The following is a 13,326-nucleotide window of genomic DNA, read 5'->3' on the forward strand; positions in this document are numbered from 1 at the left end:
ACTAAGTTCCTTTAAGATTTAAACTGAATACCTACACAAATAGAATCGTTAGCCCTTATTCCAGATCCGCATGCGTGGTTTGATTGGACAGCGGTTTCTTATATTAGCGTCCGCAAAAGCGAGGCTATCGGGTCTGTCTCCCAAGAATATTACCAGTAGAAGTGTAAAAAATTTTTACAAGTTGTGAAAGTTTAGGCATAACATCATGGTTAAACATTGTATAGCCTTTGGTTTTACGAGCCTAAGTTCGAAAGAAGATTGTTGCAGCCTTTGGTTTTACGGGCAGATTGTTGCAGCCTTACGTGACATTCGTTGTCGCTTTCAAACAATGATCTGGAACAAGAGCTGTTGTTCTGAGGCAAGATGCCTTTGTTGGTTTCAGCCACAAGAACGAACTAGGCTCTAACCCTTACTGAAAATTAAACAGCCTATCTGAGGATTGAAAATAATTTCTGCAAAATAAGCGAATGGAGGAAGACCAATCTTTTGAGCATACTTAAAGAATTTGTATTAAGCCCTAGGGGCTCAGTAATTTAACTATTAGGCTTCAAATCATTACATTGAATTAAAAAAAGGGCGTTCGTTACCAGTTGATAGTAAACTCAAAAAGTATAGTTGAGGAGGAAACAACTATTTTTGGCTTAAATTCATCGAATTTGGTTAGAGCTTCAAGAGCCTATCAGTTGATACATTTTGAAAGAAACATAAGGAACGATATCTATGTTTGGAAGCATACTCTCTCAGTCTAGTTTCATCCGTGAGAATTGTATCTTTTACTGTTTGACAATTAGGCTCCAAGCGTTTTTTTAAGTAAAGAAGTTCTAATTTTGAAAATGATACCATCCAAGAGTTCAACATACCAGCTACAGATATTAAGGAAAAGAATGAGAACTACTTATGTTACGAGCTTACTTAATCTAGTTCCAACCTCAAGAGCTGGGCATCATAATTTAAAATCAGTTACTAAGGTTTTCATTAAATAGAGTGAAAAGGTTTTGATCTGGCAGAGAATAACCAGAATCTAAATTTGGCCGGAAATCTAAAAACCGATTTACAGAAAAAAAAAATTTGTTTGAGAAAGGCGAGTACTTCTTATTGTGAACGATAAGAAAAAGTTAAGCCACTGCATTGTGAAAAGAAATTCACATGTCCTTAATTGAACGCAGGTAACACGAAATTCATTCAAACGCCTCAGAAAATATTTATAGCAATAGACAAAGACCACACTTTGATTTAGGCACTTAAACTTGAAAGTACATGGTTAAACCCGTTGAAACGGTAAATTGGAAGACAGGATGATTGTCGTATCACCGGTAACAATGCCCAAGGATTTCTCTAAATAAAATTTTACCAGGAACAAATGAAGGGCAACGGTATTGCGTCCTTATTTTATCAGTGCTGCGAGTTACTGCCAGTCAACTTAATCAGACAGAGATCGAGTAAATCAGCTATGAAGAAAATAGATAAGTTTTGTTTGATGTAAATTCCTTGTTGTTTATTTTTTAATTTTTTGATTGGTTTTGAATTGGAACCACTCACGGAGTCAGAGTTAGGTATTAACAGGCTTATATGAGTTGAATTCGTAACAAAACTGAAAAACCAACCTTATTAATTTAATGGTATCCTCCACATTCCTGTTGCATGTCATGTCATTCTATGCTTGATGCTATCTTAGCAAAAGAAAAAAATATGATGGGAATACATTTATACCGATCTCTAGATAAGTAATGATAAAAATAAAAATACATAAGAATCAGTATTTAGAGAGCGGAAGAAAAACTTGTTTGGAGATCTAGGATTGGCGGTCTTCGTTGATTTTAGAAATTAACAGGTTTGCTGTAGAAAAAAATGCCTTAATGAACGAGGTCATAAAAGCTACCAGTCTAAAGCAGAGAGAAACTTTTCCTTTCAAAAAACATTCGTCAGGTGAAAAAGGTCTGACAATCAACATGTATATTCTCTGGCGAATGTGAGAAAATGATAAAAGCGTTTAAAACAAATTAAATATTTACATATTATAAGCGTAAATATCTCTACATGGTATGAAATTAAGTAAAGAAATGGAAAAAATTTGGATAAGTAAATGGGTGATCTACAAACTAACACTGACTAAAGTATCGATTTTATGCCTCTGCCCTAAAAGTCACACGGTTCACTAGCAACTGTCATGGCGGCCTTTCTGAATACGTATTTGTCTTTCAAATACACCGTACTAAGTTTTACATACTGTTCCTTTTTACATTCAACTTTAAGGCTTGATTTTCAAAGGAAACAACGAAAAAACGATTACTGTTTTTTATTTACGTTATTTACCTTGAGAAATGTCGTAACAAAATGGTTTCGATCAATCCATCCCGTGTCGAATTGAACTGCGCGATTTAGCAACTTCGAAGATGCCAGCGCCGGGCGCGTTGGACAGAAAACACGACATTCAAGTAACAGGGTTGAAATGAAGTGTTCCATGGCCCAAGAATGGCTGAAAAAGAACTTGAGCGTTCCTGTACTCCGAGAGTTCTTTCCACGTGTAAGAGTGATTTCTAAACTTGAATATTAATTCAAAGAGTTATTTGTAATTCAAATGAGTTTCCAACAATGAAGGGCGGGCTGAAATTCATTAAGAGGGTCTTTGGTTTTTTTCGATTTATAAACCTCAGCAAAATTCAGTAATGAGGTGAAAACATCGTTGAAATTGTTGAAAAACTAACTCGATCTCGGATAAAGTTGAACTTTCCCACGAGAATCACTTTTCCATCATTTTATAACAGCTTACCCGATCATCTCGTTATATCTCAGTCGGATGTTTCTTTTGCTGTAAAAAATAATTACTGTTCTCTGTTCATTTCCCAAGGTGCTAAAAAGGAGAATTTGCGTGACAAACAAGAACTTCTTTGGTTTGTGATCATTTCCTCTCTTCTTATAACATTCATGTTTGATTCAGGGATGATGTCGTAGGAGAATTAAGCTGCTAATCACTCTGAGGGATCAAGGTAGTAAATAAATTGATAGAGAGATCACCCCACACATCGTTCTTTGCTGTGGTCCTTGGTGGTGAACAAGGCAAGAGGTTACAGAAAACCTCCATTGATGGAACAAGTCGCCTTTAAGTTATCAAGGGTGTGAAAAATCGAAACAGATAGGTGAAGTTTCGTGCACGAATCGTGTGATGCTTTACGGTTTACAACACTATTCGTATAATCCCGCTCTATTCATACTTTTGCAAGCAAAAAAACCCACCCGATCCAAAATGGCGTATACCATTCAGACATGAACAGTGCTTGTATTTTCTTTCCAGCTTCTGCACATTTTGAATCTTATTTCCCGACAGTTCCATCGAATCTTCACAACACGAGATATTTTCTTTAGCTCGAAGACAAATTGTTTCCCCAGTGAAGGCTTCCTACACGACAAAAAAACCCCTTTGTAGCTTTGCGCAGCGTATAGTTACCGTTCAATTTTTTTGGAATTCAAAACAGACTTCATTATCGAGTAAGTTCTCCCTTTTATTATCTAATAGTAAAAAAAAAAAATACTTTATTTACATTTAAATATCTTGAAATCTACATTTAAATAGAAATATCTGACACATGATTTATAAAAAATATCAAAAAAATTCCTCTAAAAATCTAGTTCTAGTGAAAATATGTGTAGCAGTTTAAAAATGCATTCTTCACAACTGGTAATTCTAAACACTTCAGCAAGTGCTAATTTCTACTTTAAAAAATTGATTTCTATGTGTCTTTAATAAAATTGATTTTTTATCATGTGTCACTTTTTCCTCTTGAGAATGTTTCCCAAAACTCCTTTCCTTTTTTCGTTCTTTTTCTCGTCAGGCGGACTCTCCACGCTGTGTACCGTTGACCGTAAAGGGCTAGGAATGTCTTGGGCATGCCCATTGTCTGATGACCGCTGTCCATGCAGATGAGTTCTGTCAAAAATGGGTTTAGGTTTGACGGGAGGTTTTGGACCTTTTTGCAGCGAGTCATTAGAGTCTGATCGCGTGCGCCCCTCCGGCTTAGGTGCCACTGGGGGAGGGGTCGGTCTTGTGTTCTCCTTGGGAGATGCAGCAGAGTGATGCATTAATGAAGGTTTGTAAGCTAGAGAGGAATCTTCAAAGTCGTTATCAAAAGCATTCTCATCGTCAGAAAGAAACTCTGGTGGAGGTGATGTCGGTAAAACAGGAAGCTCGTCATCGGAGGGGCCGTCAAAGTCAGCAAAATCCGGTGGAGGAACGGTTGGGGGATCATCCGGCTCTAATGGAAGACTCTCTAAATCCTCTACGAGGTAAAGTTTATCTTTGAGATCGCCGCCCACAGGTACACCAATGTTGGAAAAGTCTGAAGGAATAGAGGAAGGGAGGATACTAACAGGGGGAGGGGGTGGGGGATCTATGAGAACGTCCTCGTCGTCATCAAAGCTCGTAACGGTGATTAATGGTTTATAAGTTCGACCGTAAGGCTGTGTTCGCTTCGGGGATTCCGGGCTTTCCTCGCCTTTGGTTCGTGGTGGAGACTTTAGACTTATTGGCCGTGCACCTTGAGGTGGCGGAGGAGGACTGGGTAGGTCCGTTTGGCTAGCCGCTTCGCTAATGCATCGGAGCCAGCGTTTAAGATCGGAAGGATCTTTCGCTACAAAGAGATAGTCAGAGTCGTCATCACAGAGGACTCTAAAAGCGTTCCTCCTTCTTGCAGCATCGCTAGCTTCCTCGCAGAAGCCATCTTTCACGTCAATGGGAGGGACAGCATAGTTTGAACTCTGCGCGTCCTTCTTTTCGCGATAGAAGAAAAGTTGGTGACCGCGAAGTACAGTGTACAGCGTCTTCCATGCACGTAACGGCGACTTTTTCGCACCCGGTTCAAATTCCTGTTTGCGCTGCAAGATTCCCTCAATAACTGATGCTGAGGAAGCCTGGCGCTCATCTTTTGGACTACCAACCTGACTTGACTGTTTGTAGTTTTGATTTTTGTCGAACCGATCACGTGCATTCCTATGTTCCCCTTGCGTCCTTTGTTCCTCAGAAATCACGCGCTGTCTTTGCGCTTCTTTCTTCCTTTTCTCGTCCATTTTCGCTGTTTCCTCAGCCCTCTTTCTATCCTCCAAAGCCCGTAATTTTTCTCTTTCCTCCCGTTGTTTCCTTTCTTTTTCCTTCCGATCATTTTCCTCTTTTCGCCTCAATTCTTCCTGTCTTTTCTTTTCCCTCAGCTCCCGTTCTATTCTTTCTTCTTCCTCTTCCTTCTTCCGTCTCTCTCTTTCCTTCCTCATCTCATTTTCTTCTTCCTTCTGTTTATGGATTCCTTGTTCCTGTGGAGTCAGTTTTATAATTCCCAACAACTTCATCTCCTGCGCTAATACCATGTTCTCAAACTCCTCGTGTTTCTTTATCAATTCCTCCACAGCATCCAACGAGTCGCCCACGTCACCGGACTCCTGATCAAGGTCACGTGCATTGAGCCACGCCTCTAATTGGTCAGCATCTCGTTTGAAGACCTGCACTTCTTTACTTCGTTCTAATTCTGTGCCTTTTTCCTGCCATGTGTTTTGCAACGCCAACCACTCTTTATGAAGTCGCTGCTTCTTTTCCTTAACGTCTGCAGACGCAGAATGACCGTCGGCGATGAGAGTATCAGCGGCTTCAAAGAATTCATTGACACTCTTTTGCCGCGTGTCTATTTCGGCCTTGTGCTCCTGGTGACGAGCCAGAAAGTTTTCTGCGCTTGTGACGTCATCAGGCTGTTCGTCGTCTTTGAGGACAGATGACATGTGATTGATCCACGACCTAGGAAGATAGAACGTTTACTCTAAGAAATGGGTTTCGATCTTTCTAACAAACTCGTTTATTTCAATACCTTACGGATCAACGACCACTTAAAAAGTAAACAGTCGTAAGAAATAGCTTCCTGTTTGTGCAACAACTGAAACCAGGGATGGAGAGTGTTTTCCTATTTTACAAAGCAACCTACAAAAATGATCAACATTGTTCCCAGAGTCTCTCTCATTCCCACCAATGGAGCGATAGGGAGAGACTGGAAACGAGAACGAACAATGGCCTAATTTCTGTGACAGAGTAAAACATCCTTCTAAGCTCCCACCGAAAGTGTTGTATGTCCGTGAAAACGTTTAATCCCTTCAGTTGGTCACCTTGCCCTATCAACCCCACAGCAAAAAAAGGGACGTAAACAATTTAATTGAGCAAACTAGAAAGAACACTTACATGAGATCTCTGAAGTCATTTAAAAACTTCTGCAGCTCCTCAGATTGGGTCAAGTTGGATTTTTTACTGCTGGCTTTCTCCTGTAAGCGACGCCATGATGACACCACCTCGTCCCTTTGTTCTGTAAGATGTTCCTGACCCTCAGGGAACTTTAAAGCGAGGTCCTCTGCTTCGTTTGCGATTGATTGCACTTTTTCTCCAAGGGCCTTCAGATCCAACTGTTAAGGAATATATAACCTAAGTCCAGAGTAATGATTCCGGGTATGGTGATGTCACGAGTGTCACGCCATATTTTAAATGCTACGTCACGTTATTTAGGGTGCTCGCCCCATAACCCCCAACGGCAAAACATTTTGAGTTTCAGTTTTAATTTTCTTCATTTATTTCTTCGAACATCACTGACATTGACCATAAATCAAAATAAGCCCACCATTTAACAAAGTTTGCTTACCAAAAATAAACAACAACAAAAAGGGAAGGGCATTTGTATTATCAATTTATCATTAGAACTAGCTAATATTTTAAAATTAAAGAATTACTCACTTGGAAGCCTTGATGCTTCCTTTGCAAGGCCTGGACACCACTCAGATCACGTGCCCCATCGTCAAAGAACATAAGAGCCGCCTCTTTCTCTTGGATCCAGGCCCTTGTATCTTCCACATTTCGATTAAAGGCGTGGATTTCTCTCGCTCGGTCCAGTGCTTCAAGACGCGCGTTGGTTCTCTCTTTCAATGTGTCCCACATAGAACAAACCTCCTCCATACGATTCTCTATTGCCTGAAGAAGAAAATAAACAATTCAGACTTACCTCACTCATTGATTTGAATAGATTTCTTTGTTATGCTCTGTATATTAATATTATCTTGGTAATCAGTATTGAGCACAGCTTCCTCAAATTACGAGTATAGAGGAAATTACTTTTGAGACACTTCTATTCAAGGTCACGAAATTTAGTGTAAAGGGCTTCCCTTCAAAGGAAGTTCCACACTGTTGTAGACGGACAGACTAAGAGAACAAACATAGCCTGGTCCGATTTATACTTAAACAATGTAAGAGGATTTTATCCGTGTTTACATAGTCTAAACTAAACAAGAAGGGAATTGTGGAAATTTGAGAAAGCTACGAAAACCTCAGAGGCAGTCGCAAAAATACCCCCTCCTCAAGAGGTGAGATGATGCTCCGTTAACATGGAATTATTGCTTTCATAAAACAGTCCTCAAAAAAACGTTAAAATCTCAGATACAACTGACATATCTACATACTCTTATTTCAAAACAGCCATCGACCAAAAAGAACATGCGTAAGAAATGGAGAAAAGGCATAAAAATGATGAGGAATTTATGTAAATTAGTACATTTTCAGGAAAGCCATACCCAAATACGAACAAAAAGCCCAACATTACTTACTTCTCCTTCACTGTGACCCTCATCCAGAAGAGTTTGCGCTTGCGTGGTAAGACTAGCAATCCTCTCGCCAGAAGTCACCAAGTCACGTGTGAAGTCTTCAAACTTCTTGAGCAGAGTTTCTACATGCTCAATATCGCGGCCGTAGTCATCCGACATGGCAATCGATTCCTTGTCAGCAATCCACGACTCAACTTCGTCGGCTTCCCGGAAAAAGTTGAACAGCTGGTTGGAATCTAACAAACGCTGGCGACGATACGAGGATTTTTCGCTCAGTTGTTCAAAACGAGTCTCCATCTCCGACTAAGGAAGAAAAGAAAGACAATTACGCCCTTTGATTCCATGGAGCGATCGTAACACCGCTTAAGAACAACCGATAACGGGTTAGGAGAATTAAGACGGTTAGCAACTGTAGCTTGGAGAAATTTTCCAATAAGTGTGTAAACCATTCTCGGATTACATAAATTTAACTTTACCTCGGTCACCAATTGTTCAAAAAACTCGCTCCATTTTCTCAACCAATCAGATGCAAAATCGATAATAATCGCGACTTGCTCACTCGCGGTTTTTCACGCTTCAGGAAGCCTGAGTTAACTATGAAAATGTAAGCCTGGCCTACCCTTTGATACGTTAAAAGGATGGCACGTCTGCCTGGGCAATTCATAGGGCAGAAGTAGAATGAAATGAATTCAATCCCATATTTTGTCTAAGCTCACTTAGTTATAAACGTTACAAGTCGTTTCTTATTACCTGGCGTCTTTGAATCTTTTCAGCGTCGAAATTCCCAGCTGTTACAAGCACCTGGCACGTGTTTCTGAGATCACCGACTTTTGCCCTATAACTGTCTAATTCCAGTTCCAGAGTCTCATGTTTACGCAGCAGGGACTGGGCCATAGTTTCGTCCCGGCCATAGTCATCGCTAGAGACTCGTGGCAACTTTTCTCGAATCCAGGTCTCCACCTCAGTAACTTCCGTGTAGAACTGAGGAAATGAAGGTAACACCAGTGTTACAAGACGAAATATATGAAGACAAAGGGCGTGTTTTTTCAAGAAAAAAATATTCAAAGTCGGACGAGAATCTTCAAGAATGTAACATGTTCCATGAAAGGACCATCTTCGATTACAACATTACGATGACTCTGACACTGTATAAAGACTGATTCTTTTAAACACCTGCAAAAGGACGAGTATTGATATGCCGCTAACAATTAAAAAATAACAAATAGTTCGCCGTACTAATGTTGGAGCTACATATAAATAAATGCAAAAACTTAGGGCCCGTTATTTACGCAAAGTCTAACCCAAACCACGGTTTACGAAGTCAGTGGGCTTCAGGGATTCTTTATCGAAGCGAAAAAAAAAATCATGGTTGCTCTGGAAGGGGATTGGAGAAGTACAAGTGTTACTGGTACTCGCAAAAATCGTTACGGCCTTCTCGTTTCAAGGTTTCAGATTCTATTTCTGACCTGCTGAGCCTTGAGGGATTCCTGCAGATTCTGATGACGTGTTGCTGACAAACTCGTCAGCTCGGCCCATTTTTCTTGCAAGTCAGCACATCGAGCCTCGATCTCTTCGGAAGCATAATGCTCACGCTCAATAAGTTGGTCAGCGGTAGACATAACGGTATTTATCAGCTGTTCATGCGCTGTGATCTCCGAGTCCACTGTTTCTTGTTTCTTAACAAGATTTTGAACTCCTGCAGATAAAACATGTTTTTGAATTTTATTTGTGATTTATAGAAAAGAGAGAAGAAATATTCTTTTCTTTGGCATGTTCTAGTTTTTCATACCGATGAGGGTGCGCCCTAAGTCATCTGACTTGACCAGCGGTTCCTCATCTCGTATCCAGGCCAGCTCTTCTTCCACATTAGAGAGGAACTGCTGAAGAGCGAGTGAATCTTGCAGTTTGTTTCTTCGTGCTTCAGCTGGCTCAGAAAGGCACTTAAATCTAAAATAAAACAAAAGAACACTTAACAAACTTCATACCAGTGTTTATATTCTCAAATGAGCAGTGCCTTCATCTTCAAAAGTATTCGTACAATGCTAGAACGTTTCCTCGATTAAAACTCTGGTTTTCTGAGTTCTTTTCTCAATAAAAGCTGAAATAAGGAGTGTCAGTCGATCGCGTGGAGCCAGTGATCATTCAGGTGAGTGTATTCCCAACATCAGAGTCAATTAAAGTGTTGTCTTTTATCGGCTAAATGTCTTAAGTCTGGTCTATAATGACCGACTGGTCGTTTTTTACGGATGAGGGCTACTCAAGTCTTCAGCCGATAACAACACTGCAAAACTAAAAGGTTTACAATAATTTTCAAGGAACAGACATTTGACTGAAAAGACAATTCCCCGCTTGACTCCAAAGATGACTTCAGCTCAAGTTGTCGAAACGTCAGTAACTGTCACTGAGTACTTTTCAGAACCACTCTCACCTAGACCATCACCAAACTGGATGGAATGTTTCAAGGAGAGCTCAGGTTAGATCAAAGATACTGATTTCATTTTTCTCTTTCAACAAAGGATTACCTTTCTGCCACCGCTTTCGCTCTGTCTTCAATTTCATCCTTCTCAAAATGATCTGCCTCAACAAACTCTATCGCTTGACTCAGTATATCGTTCACTCTCTCCTCTCGAGATGTAATGTCTGCTTCGAGCAATTGATGCTTCTTGATGAGATTGTTAGCACTTTTCACGTCTTTACCGAAATCTTTTGATGCCAAAGTATTTCCTACTTCGTAAATCCACGTTTCCAAGTCTCCAACGTTCTTCTCAAACGTTTGCCTTTGAATCGCTTCCTTTAACCGCTGACCTTTACTGCTCGACATGTCACCCAAAAGCTTCCACAACTCTTTGACATCTTTAAGCCTCGTTTCTACTGTTTCACGTGATTGGGGAGTGGATTCCGACAGAGTCTGTCCAGCGCGAAGCACATTGTCAAGCTGACCTTTGTTAGCAGCTAACTCGGCTTCAAAAGTTTGATGTTTTTGTTGTTTTTGAAGTAGATTGGATGTTTCTCTGTACGATGCCTCGGAAGCTGTTTGTAGTTTCTCGTTCATCCACGATTCAATCTGTTACAAGAAAGCGAAATTCGACATGACTGATCCTGGCAATATGCAGGATGCGCGCTACATGCGTGTCACGCGTGAACCTCGTAATTCAATGTAATACACGCACGACATGGACGCGCACCATGGCAATGTAAAGCAGGTCCCTCGCGCAGTTGAAATAGCTGAGCTAAACTAGCTAGGTTTATAATAACGATATTCAGTCTCTTTTCACAATAGCCCATTTCCGAATCACCTTGGCCTCATTTTCAAAGCGAGTCCTGGTGCTCATCCTTTAATATGATTATAAGTTCTCATTCGCATGCAAATTAAACTCGTATTCATACGAGTGGTCGAGCAGCAGGCCTCGTTTCGAAAAGGAGGCCAAAGGTAATTTAGAAATGGCCTCCACAATTAGTAGAGGTAATAACATGATTTCTCTTGCGATTTGGGGCTAATAAACACGAGTAAATTTTCGAAGACAACAAAATTGCACAAGCCTGTAGGTCGAGTGCAATTTGTGGTTTTTGTTTTGCAAGTGTTTATTTACACCAAATTGCACGCGAAATCATGTTGTTACTTGTTAATAACTTACATAAAAAACGCATCACAGAAAGTCAAGACAGAAAATATTTTGGCAGCGCGCGCACTATTTGCAATTTTTCACTCGTTTTACATGAAAAATGCACTCGTTTTCAGCCAATCAAAATGACGAAATTTTTTCGTTAATACTATTACACTGCGTGTTAAACTGAAAAAGTAAAACATACAGACTACCATTGTTTCTCACCTCCTCAGCATCCCTAAGGAACTGAAACAGCTTCCTTGATTCACCAAGATTTCCAATCTTTGCAGTGGCCAGCGTTTTCAGTCGTTCCCAGTTTTCCAACACTTCTCTGCATCTTTTGCTAATTAGGCCCGAGTCCACGTGGTCCTTCTGTATGAGCTGGTCAGCGGATTGTTGTATAGCTTTGATCTTCTCTTCGTAGGCTGTCAGTGATTTTTCGAAGTTATGCTGATTCTTAAGCAGTGTTTCCACTGTGTCCAAGCTGTCGCTTGATTCGTCTGCCTGCAAAAACGCTTCTTTTGTTGAAATCCATGTGTCGGCCTGATCCGCGTCCCGTAGAAACAGCTAGAAAGACAACGGTAAGTATTAGAGCGCGTTTTGAGGCCAAAAACGTAACCCTGATCACAGGTTTAAACCATTTCAATGAAGCCTCTAAATTGCAGCTCGCAACAAATGTGTGTTTTTTTGATATACCTTGTAGCCGATCAGTCTTTAGACGTTTGGAGTTCATATGCTTCTGTTATTTTTCTACTTTAAGGACTGAAAATTTCGGGGATATTTTCGACTTAAAAAGATTTGTATATGGTATCTACAGTAAGCGGCCTTTTGCTGTAATACCACGCAACGCAAGAGACACTCTCATTCGAAACGTTGCGTGAAGACGGTGACCCCAAGTCACAACACAACTTAGCCAAATAGTCAAGTCTACCACACCTGTAATTCAAAAGACTGGGATAACTCTATTTGTCTCTCTTCCCAAGACTCCAACAACTCGTCTTTGACAAGACTCATTTCTTCGCAGTTCTCTTGAATCTCTTCTGCTGCAAAGTGTCCCTGGTCCACCAAACTGAGCCCAAACGCATGCGCACTATTGAACGACTCCAAGCGAGCCTCGATCACACCCTGGGAAAGAGAGAGAACACATCACTTCAACCTTCAATCTCCAAGAAGGGATAAACATACAATTCCTATTTACAATATAAATAGATCATCCGGCACACAGACAATTAGATTATCAGCTGGATGAAGTTTCTCTTGTCATAACCTGCAACAGACAGGGCACGAGAAGATCACGTGAAAGAAGAGCAGTCAAGAAAGAGCCAAAACACTAGGGAGTAAAGAGAGTAGGTTTCTAAAGAAACCTTGGTGCTGAGTCGGTAGGGGTGTAACAGGATAATTTGGTTTTATCAATAGAGTCGATAACGTACATTGGCTTCCGTGAAGAGTTTCTAAAGCTGACATGGCAAGCGTTAGTCCTCCGTCACAGTGAACACTCATTCCTCACAGTACCTTTCTCTCTGTGTGTAGTTCGAGCAACGCCTCTGCTTCTCTAACATTCTTGGCTGCTTCCCCGGATGAAATTCGCGTGGCTAGGTCTGTCATCCACGCCATCAAATCGCGGTAATCCATTTGAAAAATTTGTAAGAGTCGGTTGGCTTCTAGTTTACCTTTCCTGATAAAATTTGCAAAGGTTGTGTTAGAATAGGATTAAAATTTGTTGTTTTGTTAACAACACCGAAAAAAATCATTTGCTGCCTCATAATCATGTTGAAAGCCCTGTTTACCTTTCATCGAACAAGTCATTCAGTCGTTCCCAGTTTTCTATAATTCCTTTTTGCCTCTCCTGAATGGTGGCTACCATGTGGGGCTGGGACCTAGCCAGTCGACGAGCCTCGCTTTCGAGCGCCTCCATTTTACCTTCGATGACTGTCAAATCTCGTTCCAGGTCGTCGTGTTTTCGCAACAGAGCCTCGACACCAGGCAGGTCACGGCCGTAATCATCACTAGAAAATATCACAGCCTGAAACAAAAAAAACCGAAAACTTTTCATCCTTTGAGCCTTTACATCAGTATGCACATTTGCCATACTGTCCTCTATAAATTTCCA

The 13,326-nt window shown here is 40.7% G+C and overlaps 1 protein-coding gene across 6 annotated transcripts in view; it reads right to left on the reverse strand.

Moving 5' to 3' along the window:
• Window positions 1–3,483: 3,483 nt before the first annotated feature.
• The window catches only part of LOC113676053 (spectrin beta chain), a 43,152-nt gene continuing 33,309 nt past the window's right edge, over window positions 3,484–13,326 (reverse strand). For all 6 annotated transcript variants that reach the window (XM_089193446.1, XM_089193443.1, XM_089193444.1 and 3 more), the window contains 12 exons: window positions 13,004–13,239; window positions 12,729–12,891; window positions 12,153–12,341; window positions 11,442–11,783; window positions 10,134–10,675; window positions 9,401–9,558; window positions 9,078–9,307; window positions 8,362–8,592; window positions 7,615–7,914; window positions 6,752–6,985; window positions 6,209–6,426; window positions 3,484–5,773 (listed from right to left, as the gene is read on the reverse strand). In XM_089193446.1, the coding sequence (XP_089049572.1) occupies window positions 3,766–5,773; window positions 6,209–6,426; window positions 6,752–6,985; window positions 7,615–7,914; window positions 8,362–8,592; window positions 9,078–9,307; window positions 9,401–9,558; window positions 10,134–10,675; window positions 11,442–11,783; window positions 12,153–12,341; window positions 12,729–12,891; window positions 13,004–13,239 (4,851 nt within the window). In that variant the 3' untranslated portion in view covers window positions 3,484–3,765. The remainder of the gene's footprint in view (window positions 5,774–6,208; window positions 6,427–6,751; window positions 6,986–7,614; window positions 7,915–8,361; window positions 8,593–9,077; window positions 9,308–9,400; window positions 9,559–10,133; window positions 10,676–11,441; window positions 11,784–12,152; window positions 12,342–12,728; window positions 12,892–13,003; window positions 13,240–13,326) is intronic.

The sequence above is a fragment of the Pocillopora damicornis genome, chromosome 14, assembly GCF_964200805.1.
Source record: "Pocillopora damicornis chromosome 14, jaPocDami1.2, whole genome shotgun sequence".
NCBI lineage: Eukaryota > Metazoa > Cnidaria > Anthozoa > Scleractinia > Pocilloporidae > Pocillopora > Pocillopora damicornis.